The sequence below is a fragment of the Scyliorhinus canicula genome, chromosome 7 (genome assembly GCF_902713615.1).
Source record: "Scyliorhinus canicula chromosome 7, sScyCan1.1, whole genome shotgun sequence".
NCBI lineage: Eukaryota > Metazoa > Chordata > Chondrichthyes > Carcharhiniformes > Scyliorhinidae > Scyliorhinus > Scyliorhinus canicula.
In genome coordinates, this window is record NC_052152.1 from 24,133,699 (window position 1) to 24,147,808 (window position 14,110).

The window sequence follows — 14,110 nt, forward strand, 5'->3', positions numbered from 1 at the left end:
GCAGGTATTAAGATGATACACAAAAACTATCTCCAGGTCATGGTCACGAATAGGTCAACACCTTTATCATTCAAATTAATGTTGAAACCTCGATTTCCCTTTCAGTGCTGAAAACCTGGTACAAGAGTAAAAAATATCGGAAAAGTACAGCAGACCAATTAAAACCAGGTCGAACCTGTCATCAGAATCAGCCAGTTCCGGCATTTCCATCATGTTTTTTGCTTGTAATGAAAATGGAAAACTGGAAAAGTTAATTGCTAATTATCAGAGGGATTAAAACTGACAAAAATCCTGAACTAACTGTGCGAAACATGCGGAGCATAAAAATCAATTGAGACCATTACCCTCTAAGTGCTGGTTTTAAATTGCTCAGAAATCTATTAATAGCACAAGTAGTGTCACCTAAAAATAAATTGCAACGAGCAATAACACACATTAAGCAGTTCCTAGGCTCAATAACAGAGCTAAGTTCAGTTCTTATGGGTAATGCGCTGCGACAGAGGTATGTCTTTTACACACTTTTGCTCTTTGTTTTGATCTGTAATTATCCCAAATTGCGACCTTACTCTGACTCTGAAACGTTGTGGCTAGACGTCCCCCTGGCGAACAGGAAGTTGCAGCAACCCAGATGACACTAATGTGAAACCCCTGCTAGCTTCCTGCTCTTCCCCCCTCACACTGCTCTCGTCAGCCTTTCATGGTGGGGGAGTCCAGGACATGGGTCAGAACTTTAAAATCACAGCCAGCAGCAGAGTTAGAAAACATCTCAGGCAGAGGCTGGTATAAGTGCAAAAGTCTCTCCCACAAAAGGCTCAGTTGATCATTTTAAATCTGAGGGCAAGAGTTTATCTGCTATTGCTCAGATATAAAAGAAATGGAGCCAAGGCCACAATCTCACTGATTGTCAGAGGAGGTTCGAGGGGCTGAATGGCCTCTGCCTGGATCTATATTCCTCTATCCAATGGTTTACTGCTACACGAGGCAATGAGATTACAATTCTGCTGAAACTTTTAAAGGTTTTCGGAGCTTGCTGCTAATTATCCCGTACCAGCCTCCCCATACAGGCGCCGGAATGTGGCGACTAGGGGCTTTTCACAGTAACTTCATTGAAGCCTACTCGTGAAAATAAGCGATTTTCATTTTTTCATTCATTTCATTTCATTAAAGGACAATAACAAGTCTCAGTAAAATGATCAGAGTAGCAGCTATAAGGGTATCCTAATTTTCCAACCCAGCCACAAAGGTGCTGCCAGTAGAAGTGACTTTCACCAAGCCAAGAACTGCAGTAGCTGGGGGAAGGTTCAGTGATCTCACAACTGTGACTAAATGAAACTAAGGCCTTGATGCTAAAACATGTCACCAACCACAGCTACCACTAAGGAACCTCATTGATTTTTTTGTCCAGCGCGTGAGTTTTCGGGGGACTCCCTGAAAGAGTAACCTCCTCATAACCCTGTAACCCTGTTTGGGGCAGCAGGGTAGCATGGTGGTTAGCATAAATGCTTCACAGCTCCAGGGTCCCAGGTTCGATTCCCTTTTGGGTCACTGTCTGTGTGGAGTCTGCACGTCCTCCCCCTGTGTGCGTGGGTTTCCTCCGGGTACTCCGGTTTCCTCCCACAGTCCAAAGATGTGCGGGTTAGGTGGATTGGCCATGATAAATTGCCCGTAGTGTCCTAAAAAGTAAGGTTAAAGGGGGGTTGTCGGGTTACGGGTATAGGGTGGATACGTGGGTTTGAGTAGGGTGATCATGGCTCGGCACAACATTGAGGGCCGAAGGGCCTGTTCTGTGCTGTACTGTTCTATGTTCTATGTTCTATTATTCAGAATAACGTTCTCTGCTCACTGAACCGGTCTACAGGTTTCTGCAAGTTTACAAAACAAACTGATTTAAAAGGACTACAAAGCCTCGCCTCCCATCATCACAGCTTGCCTGATGGGACATGCCTCCATGATGCTCACTTGCCTCTAAAATTGTCTTTTCTGCCCACCAAGGGAAAAATGATCATAAATCAGCGCCACAAGAGGACAATTGAGAATGGGCCATGGACAGTGAAAACCACGAGCCTGGAGGACCAGGAGACGTATGATTTATAGGCAAACAGATAACACAGCTCGTTGGAGAGGGTTAGGTTGATGGGGAACTGGCAAAAGATCGTTGGTAAAGACTGGACGTGGTTCTCTACTTATAGTTTCAACTTGTCTTTCCTTACTGAACGCCTTGACACTCACTTTGGCAAGGACAAACATTACCGTGTGTATAACTAAACAAACTTTTTTGTCTTTTGTATCACAGACATTGACTTGGCGGAAGAGGTGAACCACTCCAATGATTAACCAGGCACTTCCAGATCAACAGCTGATATCATGTTGTCACAAGTATCAATATAAAGTGATTCCCTTGCAAAGAATTAGCTAGACAGTCAGGAGGGTTGTTGTTGGGTAAGTCGCTCACTACTCATAAGAAAGCCTGGGAAGAGAAGGAGAGTGATCTTCCTCCATGGAGGGCTGACGGAGGTGGAGTGTGGGGAAACTCAAAAATCAGGGGCCTAGTCTTCAAATGAATAGTTACTTGGGAGCATCAATCTCAGAACAACTCTACTGGAGTTGGTTAAACACACAAATGCTGTTAAATTGCAGATTGTAGGAAATAATTTTCTTAATATATTTCAAAGACTTAGGAAAGGCCCGCCAGTTCCCTCCTTCTCACCCATTTCCCTCCTTCCTCCCCCCCGCAATTCCCCGACCCTCCCACACTGCCCCCTCCATCAAACCCCCCCCCACCCCCCCCACCCCCCGCTCCCTCGACTACCTGTTCCACCTTCCAAGCCTGATGGGCCTGTGTCGGCACTGTCAATATACAAGGCAGGAGGGTGATGATCACTTAGTGTGAGGTTAACTCTGGTGCTCCACAGTTGATGCCAAAGTCTGACTCCTGTCTTTCTGCTGACAGCACATTCACACCCATCCTCTGAACAGGATGTGCATCGGGGGTGTTTGACCTTGGATCACTGTGCCCGTGGGCAGGGGGTGGGGGAGCAGAGGGCAGCAGGGGGTGGGGGTGCAGGCAGACCCACTGTGAAGATTCACGTGACAGAGGCTTCACTTGTATCAGGTGTAACATGTTTTAATAGTGAACATTTGATATTTCCATTCCTTCTCAAATCCCTCAAGCCTCCCCTAACCTTACCATGACTATCCCGCATTCTCTCCGAGTGGCATCCAGCGAGCCAATTGTGCTGGCACACTCGCCCCGGCCAGTTCAGGAACCCATAGACTAGAGACCTCGGTATGGAACGTTAGGGAGGCTGTGCTCAGCTGCCCTCTGCTCATCCAGACACTCACATTTTGGCTACGAGAGGATTCTCAGTGGTGAAGCCCTTCTCTTTACTATTTGGTTATTGGCAGCTGCCTCAATGATACTGACCCTCTAGGCACATCGTTCAGACATCAAAATCTGCTGGACATGAAGTCACTAATCATCCTCTGAGACCTGACACCTTTGCCTTTGAGGAGGCAGTTGAGAATTGAAAATATTTTGTGTTTTAAACGGCCAGCTTCCCGTTTTTAAAAAGGAGAGCCAAACAACGCCCGGGTGACCTCCCGCTGGGGAGTTGGGTCATTCCCGGGAGATGCGAATCTGGATTTTGCCCTCTCCTGCTGATCACCCAGCATTCTCCGATTCGTGCTCGGCACAATGCGGTTGCTGAACCCCGCCCGTTGTGTGGGAGCAGCTCACCAGGGATTGGTAAAAATAAGGGGCTGGATTCTCTGCCGGCGGGGTGCTCTGTTTAGCTTGCAGCCCAGAGGTTTCCTGATGGCGTGGGGCTGCCCCACAATGGGAAACCCCGTTGGCCAGCCGGCATAACGGAGCACCCCGCCGGTGTCCTGAAACAAAAATGTGGTGCGGCGGAGCGGAGAATCCAGCCCCTTTAGATTTCAGAACCCTGGGTGAATCTACTTTGGATCAGTATTCTTCTGGCGACGATCCGCTCCAGCATAAAATCAGCCATGGCCACATGGGCAGGCCTCTGAGAATGAACGGGGACTTCCTCCACCTCTCTCTCTCCCTCATCCTCCTCCTCCTCAAATATCGGAGATTTGGACAAGGCTTTGTCCCCTTCCTGTTGCAGGTCCCCAGCACTGCGCCATACTGTGTAGCCAGCAGCACAGCACAGCTATTTGAATACAATTGTAGGGGAATACTGTGGAGCTCCACCTGAGTGGCCAACGCACCTGAAGTGCATTTTGAGAATGTGAACAGTCCGCTCTCTAGCACTCCTGGATCCGCGGATCTGTGCAAGTGCCTGAAAAGCTGAGGCAGCTGGGAACTCCTCAGTATGAATGATTAGAGGCAGTTACTTGGGAATCTTGCATAGACTTGCAGGAAAACCTTGCTGTGGTCACAAAGTACCCGAACATTCAGGGAGTGGAATTACTTTACGTTCTCCAAGATGTCCAGTTAATGAGATGAAACTTTCTCATGGGTACAGTAGATAGACCATTGCATCTGAGGGAAGCCTGTCAAAATTGCAAACCCCATGTCTCTCTGTGTCTGAGACATCACATCCATCATGAAGTTAATGTACTTTCCCGATGAGCCAATGCCCATGCCCATTTCTCAGCGTAGATCAGCCATCTGCTGCATTGGTTTTCAGTCATACTGAGGTATGACCTCCAAGGTCTGTTGTCATGTGACAGTACCTTTAAGAAATGGGTGTTTAAGAAATGTACCTTTAAGAAATGAGTGTTTATCAGTGATGTCAGAATGTGGGTGGAGCTGGTCTGTCTGTCAGCTTTTTACTTTTGTTTTAGGCTGTTTGCTGCAGGGTGTATTTTAGTTTCATTTTCAGAACTGGATAGCTGCAGTCACAGCCAGAAGAGGTATTAGTCTCTCTCTCCGTAATCTAAAGACTGTAAATCGATCTTTTGGTGATTTAAAACTAAGAACTGCTCTCAGTAGTGATTTTAACCTGATGTGTCTTATGGATGTTAAAAGGACAGCTTAAGCATTACTTCGTGTTGTATTCTTTGGGGGATGTATTTGAATTGATGGTTGCTAAGATGTTCACTGTATGTTTTAAAAAGGTTAACTTGAGTTGATAGAATAAACATTGTTTTGCTTTAAAAAATGCTTTTCCATTTCTGCTGTACCACTCCTGTAGAGTGGGCCGTGTGCTCCCCATACCACAATCTATTAAACGTTGTGGGTCAGGTGAACTCCATGATACACTTTGGGGTTATCTAAACCCTGGCCCATAACACTGTACACCCTTACCTCAGGGTAAAACCTGGTTGCCCTTCTGCCCCTGCTGCTCCTCCCTGGTGTGCACTATAAGACCATAAGACCATAAGACATAGGAGCAGAATTAGGCCACTCAGCCCATCGAGTCTGCTCCGCCATTCAATCATGGCTGATACTTTTCTCATCCCCATTCTCCTGCCTTCTCCCCATAACCCCTGATCCCTTTATTAATCAAGAACCTATCTCTCTCTGTCTGAAAGACACTCAGTGATTTGGCCTCCACCACCTTCTGCGGCAAAGTGTTCCACAGATTCACCCCCTCTGGCTGAAGAAATTCCTCCTCATCTCTGTTTTAAAGGATCGTCCCTTTAGTCTGAGATGGTGTCCTCTGGTTCTAGTTTTTCCTACAAGTAAAACATCCTCTCCCCATCTACACTATCCAGGCCTCGCAGTATCCTGTAAGTTTCAATAAGATCCCCCCCTCACTGCATTGCCTCTATTCCCTATCCTGGTTTCCCCTCTGGCCTCATGGTGGTTATTTTCCTGATGTTGCCAATGTTTGAAGGTCCCATCCCCATTTTGGCTCTTCTCCGGAACACCTGGTTGTCTGAGTCAGGAACGGGGTAAATGTTGCCTTTCCAGATCCAGCAGCTCTGCCCTCCTCCCTTGGGTTATAGACCAGGAAGCCTAACATCGGTAGTGGGAAAATGCTTGAATCCATTATCTAGGACTTCATAGCGTAATATTTAGAAAGCAGTGGCAGGATCAGTCAGAGTCAGCATGGATGTATGAAGGGGATCTCATGTTTGACAAATCTGTTGGAATTCTTTGAAGATGTGACCAGTACAGTTGACAAGGGGGAGCCAGTCGATGTGGTATATTTGGACTTTCAGAAGGCATTTGACAAAGTTCTGCACAAGAGATTATTGCGCAAAATTAAAGCGCATGGGGTTGGGGCAGTATATTGAGGTGGATAGAAAACTGGTTGGCAGAGAGGAAACAAAGAGTAGGAATTAATGGGTCTTTTTCAAATTGGCAGGCAGTAACTAGTGGGGTACCACAGGGATCGGTGCTGGGACCCCAGCTATTCACAATATATATTAATGATTTGGATGAGGGAACAAAATGTAACATCTCAAAGTTTGCAGATGATACCAAGCTGAGTGGGAGGGTGAATTGTGATGAGGATGCAGGGATCCTACAGCATGATCTGGACAGGTTGGACGAGTGGGCAAATCAATGGCAGATGCAGTATAATTTGGATAAGTGTGAGGTTATTCACTTTGGAAGCAAAAACAGGAAGGCAGATTACTACCTGAATGGTTGTAAATTGAGAGAGGGGAGTGTGCAGTGGGACCTGGGTGTCCTTGTGCACCATTCGCTGAAGGTAAGCGTGCAGGTGCAGCAGGCGGTAAAGAAGGCGAATGGTATGTTAGCCTTCATTGCGAGAGGTTTCGAGTACAAAAGAAGGGATATGTTGCTGAGAAAGGATGTTCTTGCTCTTGAGGGAGTACAGCGAAGGTTTACCAAACTGATTCCAGGGATGACGGGACTGTCATATGAGGAAAGATTGACTAGGTTGGGATTGTTCTCGCTGGAGTTCAGAAGAATGAGGGGGGATCTCATAGAGACTTATAAAATTCTTACAGGATTAAGCAGGATAGATGCAGGGAGGATGTTCCCAATGATGGGTGTGTCCAGAACCAGGGGTCACAGTCTGAGGATTCAGGGTAAACCATTTCGGACAGAGATGAGAAGACATTTCTTCACCCAAAGACTGGTGAGCCTGTGGAATTCATTACCACAGGAAGTAGTTGATGCTAAAACTTTGAATATATTCAAGAGGCGGCTGGATATAGCACTTGGGGAGAATGGGATCAAAGGCTATGAGGAGAAAGCAAGACTAGGCTATTGAGTTGGATGATCAGCCATGATTGTGATGAATGGTGGAGCAGGCTCGAAGGGCCAAAAGGCCTCCTCCTGCTCCTATCTTCTATGTATCTATTGTAAAGCCAGGCACCTGCCATTGAAATTTTTGCCACTACCTTGGCTGTCGCAACAACTTTGCAGCGTTATCCAAAGGGGTCGTTGGACTTATTTGAGAGGGTAACGTACCTCTCCAAGGAACTTAGCAAACTTTAGATCTTCTCCTGATTGGTTAAGGGAGCTGTAGTTTTACATGTCCAAAGTGTGAAAATGGTGGAAGCTGTGTTTGAGGGCGGGACTCAATTTGTGTCTTCAATGCCATATTGGATAAGCCAATGACCCACCCTGTCATAGCACGAGTTCAGGCCTCAGTATAGTTTCAGACACACTGTTAACTTGCTATCCAAATTAGTACAAATAAAGTCCTAAGCAAGAGCACTAATTATTAAGCAGTTCAGAAAATATATTTAAGCAATATATATTTGCATCAAACCTTATTTGCTAACTTTTATTATTCCATTATTGTTAATAGGTTTCACATGCAGCAGGAACAGGACCTTCACAGGAAAGCTGCTATTTCTGTTACATTCAGTAACTACAACCAGGAAGTAAGAAATTGAGGCAAAATGGCTCACATGGGAATTCAGATCATTGGTTTTTTTCTTGGCCTCTTTGGCCTGTTTGGAACCTTGGTCGCCACTGTCTTACCACACTGGCGCAGAACAGCCCACGTGGGTGCCGATATCATCATGGCCATGGAGTTCATGAAAGGACTTTGGATGGAATGTGTCTGGCAAAGTACTGGCATCTACCAATGCCAAGTCCATCGTTCACAGCTGGCACTGCCTCCAGACCTCCAGGCAGCCCGTGCTATGATGGTCATTTCCTGCTTGCTTTCTGCACTGGCCACTTGCATTTCCATCATGGGTATGAAGTGCACTGTGTGCTTGAAGGAATCTTCATCCAAGAATAACATTGCCGTCTCCGGTGGAATCTGTTACATCCTTGCTGCCATCATGTGCCTCATTCCAGTGTCCTGGTCAACCAACGACCTGATACGAGACTTCTACAACCCGATGATTCCACCCGGAACAAAATATGAAATGGGAGAGGCTTTGTACATTGGCTTTATGTCAACAAGCATGCTGCTCATTGGAGGGACTCTCCTCTGCTTGTCCTGCCCTCAGCAGAGAAATGGCTGGCCCTATCAACCACGGGCTTCATTTGTACAGACTGCACCTCAGTGTAGGCCACCAGCTGTGTGTATGGGCAGCCCAACTTCACAACCATCAGCCTCACACAGCAGCTACCGTTTACATGACTATGTGTAAGCATGGCAAAGAAAGAATCCAAACCTTTCTTTGTTTTTATAAAACCAGATCTAGAATAGAAATACTTAATTTCAAAGTTCCCAGACATAATTGCTCCGCACTTTGTGAATAAACAAAATATAAAAAGGAGGGTTCTAGTTCTGCGGAAGAACCAAGTCTCTTTATTTGGAGGGTGGCATGTTTTCATTGATCTTGTGTACTTGTGTATACAAAAGTATCAGCATTGAGCAAAATGTGAACATTTGTATCTTTGCATTGAGGTGTTCAGAGTGGGTCTTCAGTTACAGGTAATGAAGTCATATTTGTGCCTTGAATACTGGAAACATGATATTTTGCTGTCGAGATTTCTTGGAAACTAAAGTAAGTGGAGAAATGTATTAATTATTCTCTCAAAAGGCTTCAGTGTCTTTTATTAACTTAAAAATATGTTCTGTGTAAAAGCTGTGCAAAGTTCTTCAGTCGGAAATGCTTGGTTAAAAACCTACCCTTTGGTGCTTATTTAACAGATCAGGTTTGAAGGATAACATTTGTAATCCAAATTTGTTTGAAACTGGAATAATGTCAAAAGGAATATGTGGCCTTGAAATGTTAATTTTGTGTGAATCTTTAGGTCACATTCCAGTTTGCTTTCATGATACTTTTCTGTTTGAGCGAGTCGTTTAGAATTTGAGAGTAACTCTATTTTTATTAAGCGTTTCGGTTAATAGTTGATAAGAATACTTAATGAACAAAGTAATATTTATCTTTCACTTCTCTGTATGACAAATACCAAGAACCAAGTTAGTTGCAACTTTTCGAGTTAAGGGTCAAGAGATGTCATTTATTGATATAAACAGAAAAAGCAATCAACTAAATGTGAAAGAATCTGTATCTGGTTTCTATTTTCTTCTTTCGTATGTCTGAGTATAGATCAACAACTGTAATTTTACATCAAGGTGGCCAAGGCAGGGTATTACGTCACGAGTGGCCATGTGTATTGCTGCAATATCTCAGACTATAGTCGGATGCTGCCAGCTTTGCCTTGCAGTGCCCCGCTGGAATTGTTCATTATGTGTGGAGATTTCTTTCTTCTGATTTCCGTATTCCAATCAGTCAAGTTGTTCATGATGAGTTTCCTGACAATGTTGCTGATGTTCCCATCATGCTGAAGTGCACCAATTTCACCTGTGTTACACACCATTTTATCAGACAACCGATCATCAGTAATCAAAGAGGTGAAGCAGGTAAAACAATGAAGAAACTACTTTGCTGTTTGCAATACCATTTTACCAAAAACGCAAACTAATGTACACAGTCATACACAGTGCACCTGGAAGAATGGGGATCACATACCTCAACAAAATGCATTTATCTCCTTTTTTATTTATTCATCAAAAATGCAATTACCGCATCAGAATAATAATCTTTATTAGTGTCACAAGTAGGCTTTCCATTAACACTGCAATGAAGTTACTGTGAAAATCCCCTAGTCGCCACACTCCGCGCCTGTTCGGGTACACTGAAGGAGAATTCAGAATGCCCAATTCACCTAACAAGCACGTCTTTCGGGACTTGTGGGAGGAAACCCACGCAGACACAGGGAGAACATGCAGACTCCGCACAGACAGTGACCCAAACCAAGAGATTAGACTGGTGTAAATTAGATAGAAGATTAGATTGGTGCTATATTCAGCATTGAATGGGAGAGCAGACCGATAATTAATAATGGATAGGAGTGGATAAATCAATATTAGTGGTCAATTGTATTTGGCATTGTGCTGTGAACTTTACATTACTTCACTACTACTCTAAAAGAGATTAGTGTAATTGATTACAAAGTGCTTCAGATTAATCGAGCTGTATATTGGGAGTAAATGGAGCACACTCCAAAATTAAGATGCGCTTCTGCTAAAACGCAACCAGCAATGTTGTTAGCAGCCATTAATCAATACCAGCACTTCAGTACAATTAAGAAACAAACAAATTGACTGCAAATTTAAATCAATTGTGCATAGCTTGCAAAAGATTGCTAATGAATGAAATTGACCAAAAATGATAACAGGCAAAATTGTCAGCCTTCCAATTATGAACAAGGTTTGTTGGTTATCTTGGTATCCCTGCACGTTCCTTCTGCACAGGATTTGTTCCATGTCTCTTGAGTGTACTAGTGGTTTAGCACAGTGTACCAGATATATGTTACAATCTAGAGTCGGCCTAGTTGTCGCTTACAAGAGCTGGATGGGGAGATTCCATGGGCTGGATTTTACAGAACACCGTATTCACCAATGGGGCTGGTTTAGCTCACTGGGCTAAATCGCTGGCTTTTGAAGCAGACCAAGCAGGCCAGCAGCACGGTTCGATTCCCATACCAGCCTCCCCGGACAGGCACCGGAATGTGGCAACTAGGGGCTTTTCACAGTAACTTCATTGAAGCCTACTCGTGACAATAAGCGATTTTCATTTTCATTTCATTTCAAGTTGGTAGGGAGCCCACCCACCAATTATCCACTGTCACGCAGCCATTATACTCTGGCAGCATGACACTCGTCTTAGATTGAAACGTCCACCTCCATCTAGGGAGGTAGTCCTGCCTTAGAGGGTTGCTGACCAATCAGATTGGCTGGCAGTTCTGTAGTCCCAGCAGCGCCATGCTCAAGCGGTGGCCACTGCTGGTACTACAGACCGTCCCCAAAGTGGAAGTTATGGAGCTGGACACCAAGGTGAGTCCAGGGTATCAGCGGGACCTAGACGGCAGACCACAGCAAGGAGGGTGAGGGAGTGGGGCATTATGCTGTGGAGGTGACCTTTTGGAGGGGGAGGGCTTCTGATAGGCACAGGGGAACCCCAAAGGAATCCCTCCTGTTACCCAAAACCAGTCCGCACATGTGCTGAGCTGTACATCTCATGTTCAGGAAGGTCAGGACCAGAGTATACACTGGAAACATAATTTTGTGTTTGCTGTTTCCAAATACTGAATGATTTCCTGCTAAAAAGTTCATTACTGTCCATTTTCAGGCATGGTGATTGTCAGTTGTGACCTATCATCACTGAGGCAGACAGCATGCAAACTTATTTACCTGATTGTAGTGTTGGTTTGAGTGAGACCCTTACTGCTGGCTGCCTGAATACGCAGGAGAAGGCCCATCAGTGTGTACTGATCTCAGGTGGTGCAACCTGCTTCTCTTAAAGACAGCCTACCCTTCTTAAAGGGGAGCTGTACTTTGTGGAAGGAATTATCTGCTGACAACATCTGTTGTCACTGGCTGCAAGTAAGGGGTGCACAAATGGAGTGTCACAAAGAAGGGAGGGTTCCTAGATTCATTGATGCAACACTGGAGGACATATAATTAGACTGAAGTGGAGAGGTGAAGTTTCTGCATGGGGTGCATGCTCAATATCCACCCCCTGGAGTGAATTGGAGAAGGTGATTATGGAGGTCAATACAATGAATCTGACTCAGAGAACCTGGCTGCCGTGCCACAAGATGTCTACTGTCTATTGTCAAAATGAATGACTGTATATTCAAAGGACCACTTACCCATTGCACCCCCAACCTCGCACACTGCTTTATACACCGTGTGCCATCATTCACCCAGCAGAAGATCCGGTCACTCAGGTCTAACATCCAGATCCTCCACCACATCTGTAGACTGGGTCGTCACATGACTATGTGATGCCGCTGTCACGTCTAGCATCACGTGGCAGGACCGTGCAAGATTTCACCACGACCTTGGGAAGAACACAAATGTTTCTTACAGCCGCAGAGTTAGTTAAACAAACTTACTGCTATTACAGGCCCTGTTGTAGTCAGCTTCATTGCAATCCAGAGATAACAACACGGTGTCAGGGCTGGCAGCATTGACGAGAGCTGGAGTGGGGGGGAGAACTGGTGGTATGATTAGTAAGGAGAGAAGGAAAAAAAATGTATCCTTGGCTTCCCTCTGGCCCAGACATTTAACAACAGTACATAGTGGCCATACAAGGTCCATGGTGGTGTTGAAAGTTAAATGGACTCGATCAGCCTTTTCGTTGCCCGTGATGTCCTGGCAGACCGCCGCAGTGGAGTTGGTGACGCTGGTTCAGCCGATGGTGGTGGTTCAGCCGATGTCCTGGACTCCGGGAGCGATGGTCCTTGAACTGTCTCCGTAACCCGGGCTGGTGGTGGAGACGCCATGGATGGGGAAGGGGTGGCCTGGGTGGGGCGCTGGGGGAAAAAGAACGGGGGGGGTGGGGTCTGTGGTGAAGGGGGAGAAGGCCGCACGCCGGCGGGTGCCAGGTCCCGGAGGGAGACCGTGTCCTGCCGACCGTCGGGGTACTCCGCGTACGCATACTGCAGGTTAGCGTGGAGTAACTGGACTTGTTCCACCAACGGGTCGGACTTGTGCACCCGCACATGCTTCCGGAGCAAGATGGGTCCGGGGGCGGCCAGCCTCGTCGGTAGAGGGGATCCGGAGGACGACTTCCTGGAGAAAACAAGAAGACGTTTATGGGGTGTCTGATTTGTTGTGGTACAGAAGAGGGAGCGGATAGAATGTAGGGCATCGGGGATAACCTCTTGCCATCGGGAAATAGGGAGATCTCTGGACCGGAGGGCCAGTAGTATGGTCTTCCAGATGGTACCATTCTCCCGCTCGACCTGTCCGTTACCCCGGGGGTTATAGCTGGTCGTCCTGCTAGAGGCAATGCCCCTGCTGAGCAGGAATTGATGCAGCTCGTCGCTCATAAAAGAGGACCCCCGATTGCTATGTATGTACGCGGGGTAGCCGAACAGGGAGAAGATGGAGAGGAGGGCCTTAATGACGGTCGATGTGGTCATGTCGGGGCAGGGAATGGCGAAGGGGAAGCGGGAGTATTCATTGATTACCGTCAGGAAGTAAATATTGCTGTTGCTAGAGGGAAGGGGCCCCTTGAAGTCAATGCTGAGACGTTCGAAGGGGCGGGATGCTTTGATCAGATGCGCGCGCTCGGGGCGGTAGAAGTGCGGTTTGCACTCTGCGCAGATGTGGCAGTCACGGGTTACTGTCCTGACTTCCTCGATGGAGAAGGACAGGTTTCAGGTCTTTATGAAATGATAGAAACGGGTCACCCCTGGATGGCAGAGGTCGCGTGGAGGGAGCGGAGGCGGGGACTGTTGCTGCCCTCGATGACCCCTTCCTTCAGCAACCTCTGGACCTCGGACCTGATGAAGGTCCGGTCCTGGGTGCTGTACCGTCTGCTCCAGGTCGTGACGGGTTTGCAATCAGGGGTGAGATTAGCAAACAAGGAGGGGGTCCACTTTGAGGGACACGAGGCTGCAGACAGTGAGGTGGGTTATAGGGCTGCCGAATTGGAAGGTCAAGCTCTGCAGGTTGCACTGGAAATCCAGTCCTAGGAGTGCCGGTGCACAAAGGTCGGGGAGGACAAGGAATTTATAATTTTTAAAAACCTTCCCTTGGACCGTGAGGTCCGCGATGCAGCAGCCGGTGATGCGGACGGAGTGCGAACCTGAGGCTAACCCGATTTTGTGTGTTACGGGATGGACAGGGAGCGCGCAGCATCTTACCGTGTCAGGATGAACGAAGCTTTCCGTGCTCCCGGAGTCCAGCAGGCAGCCCGTCTCGTGGCCGTTGAGGTGGATTTGCATCGTCATCTT

The 14,110-nt window shown here is 46.7% G+C and overlaps 1 protein-coding gene across 2 annotated transcripts; it reads left to right on the forward strand.

Annotated features, from left to right (window-relative positions):
• Nucleotides 1–453: 453 nt before the first annotated feature.
• LOC119968591 (claudin-14-like) lies at nt 454–8,689 on the forward strand. 2 transcript variants are annotated; one of them, XM_038801219.1, is made up of 2 exons: nt 454–502; nt 7,701–8,689. In XM_038801219.1, the coding sequence occupies exon 2, from the start codon at nt 7,795–7,797 to the stop codon at nt 8,497–8,499; it is 705 nt and encodes a 234-aa protein (XP_038657147.1). In that variant the 5' UTR covers nt 454–502; nt 7,701–7,794; the 3' UTR covers nt 8,500–8,689. The 2 variants fall into 2 exon arrangements, with proteins under 2 accessions (XP_038657147.1, XP_038657146.1); XM_038801218.1 differs by lacking the exon at nt 454–502 and adding an exon at nt 2,304–2,439.
• Nucleotides 8,690–14,110: the final 5,421 nt, after the last annotated feature.

Bases quoted from the DNA above. Each gene is read 5' to 3' on its own strand.
- LOC119968591 (XM_038801219.1), top strand. From the start codon at position 7,795: ATGGCTCACATGGGAATTCAGATCATTGGTTTTTTTCTTGGCCTCTTT.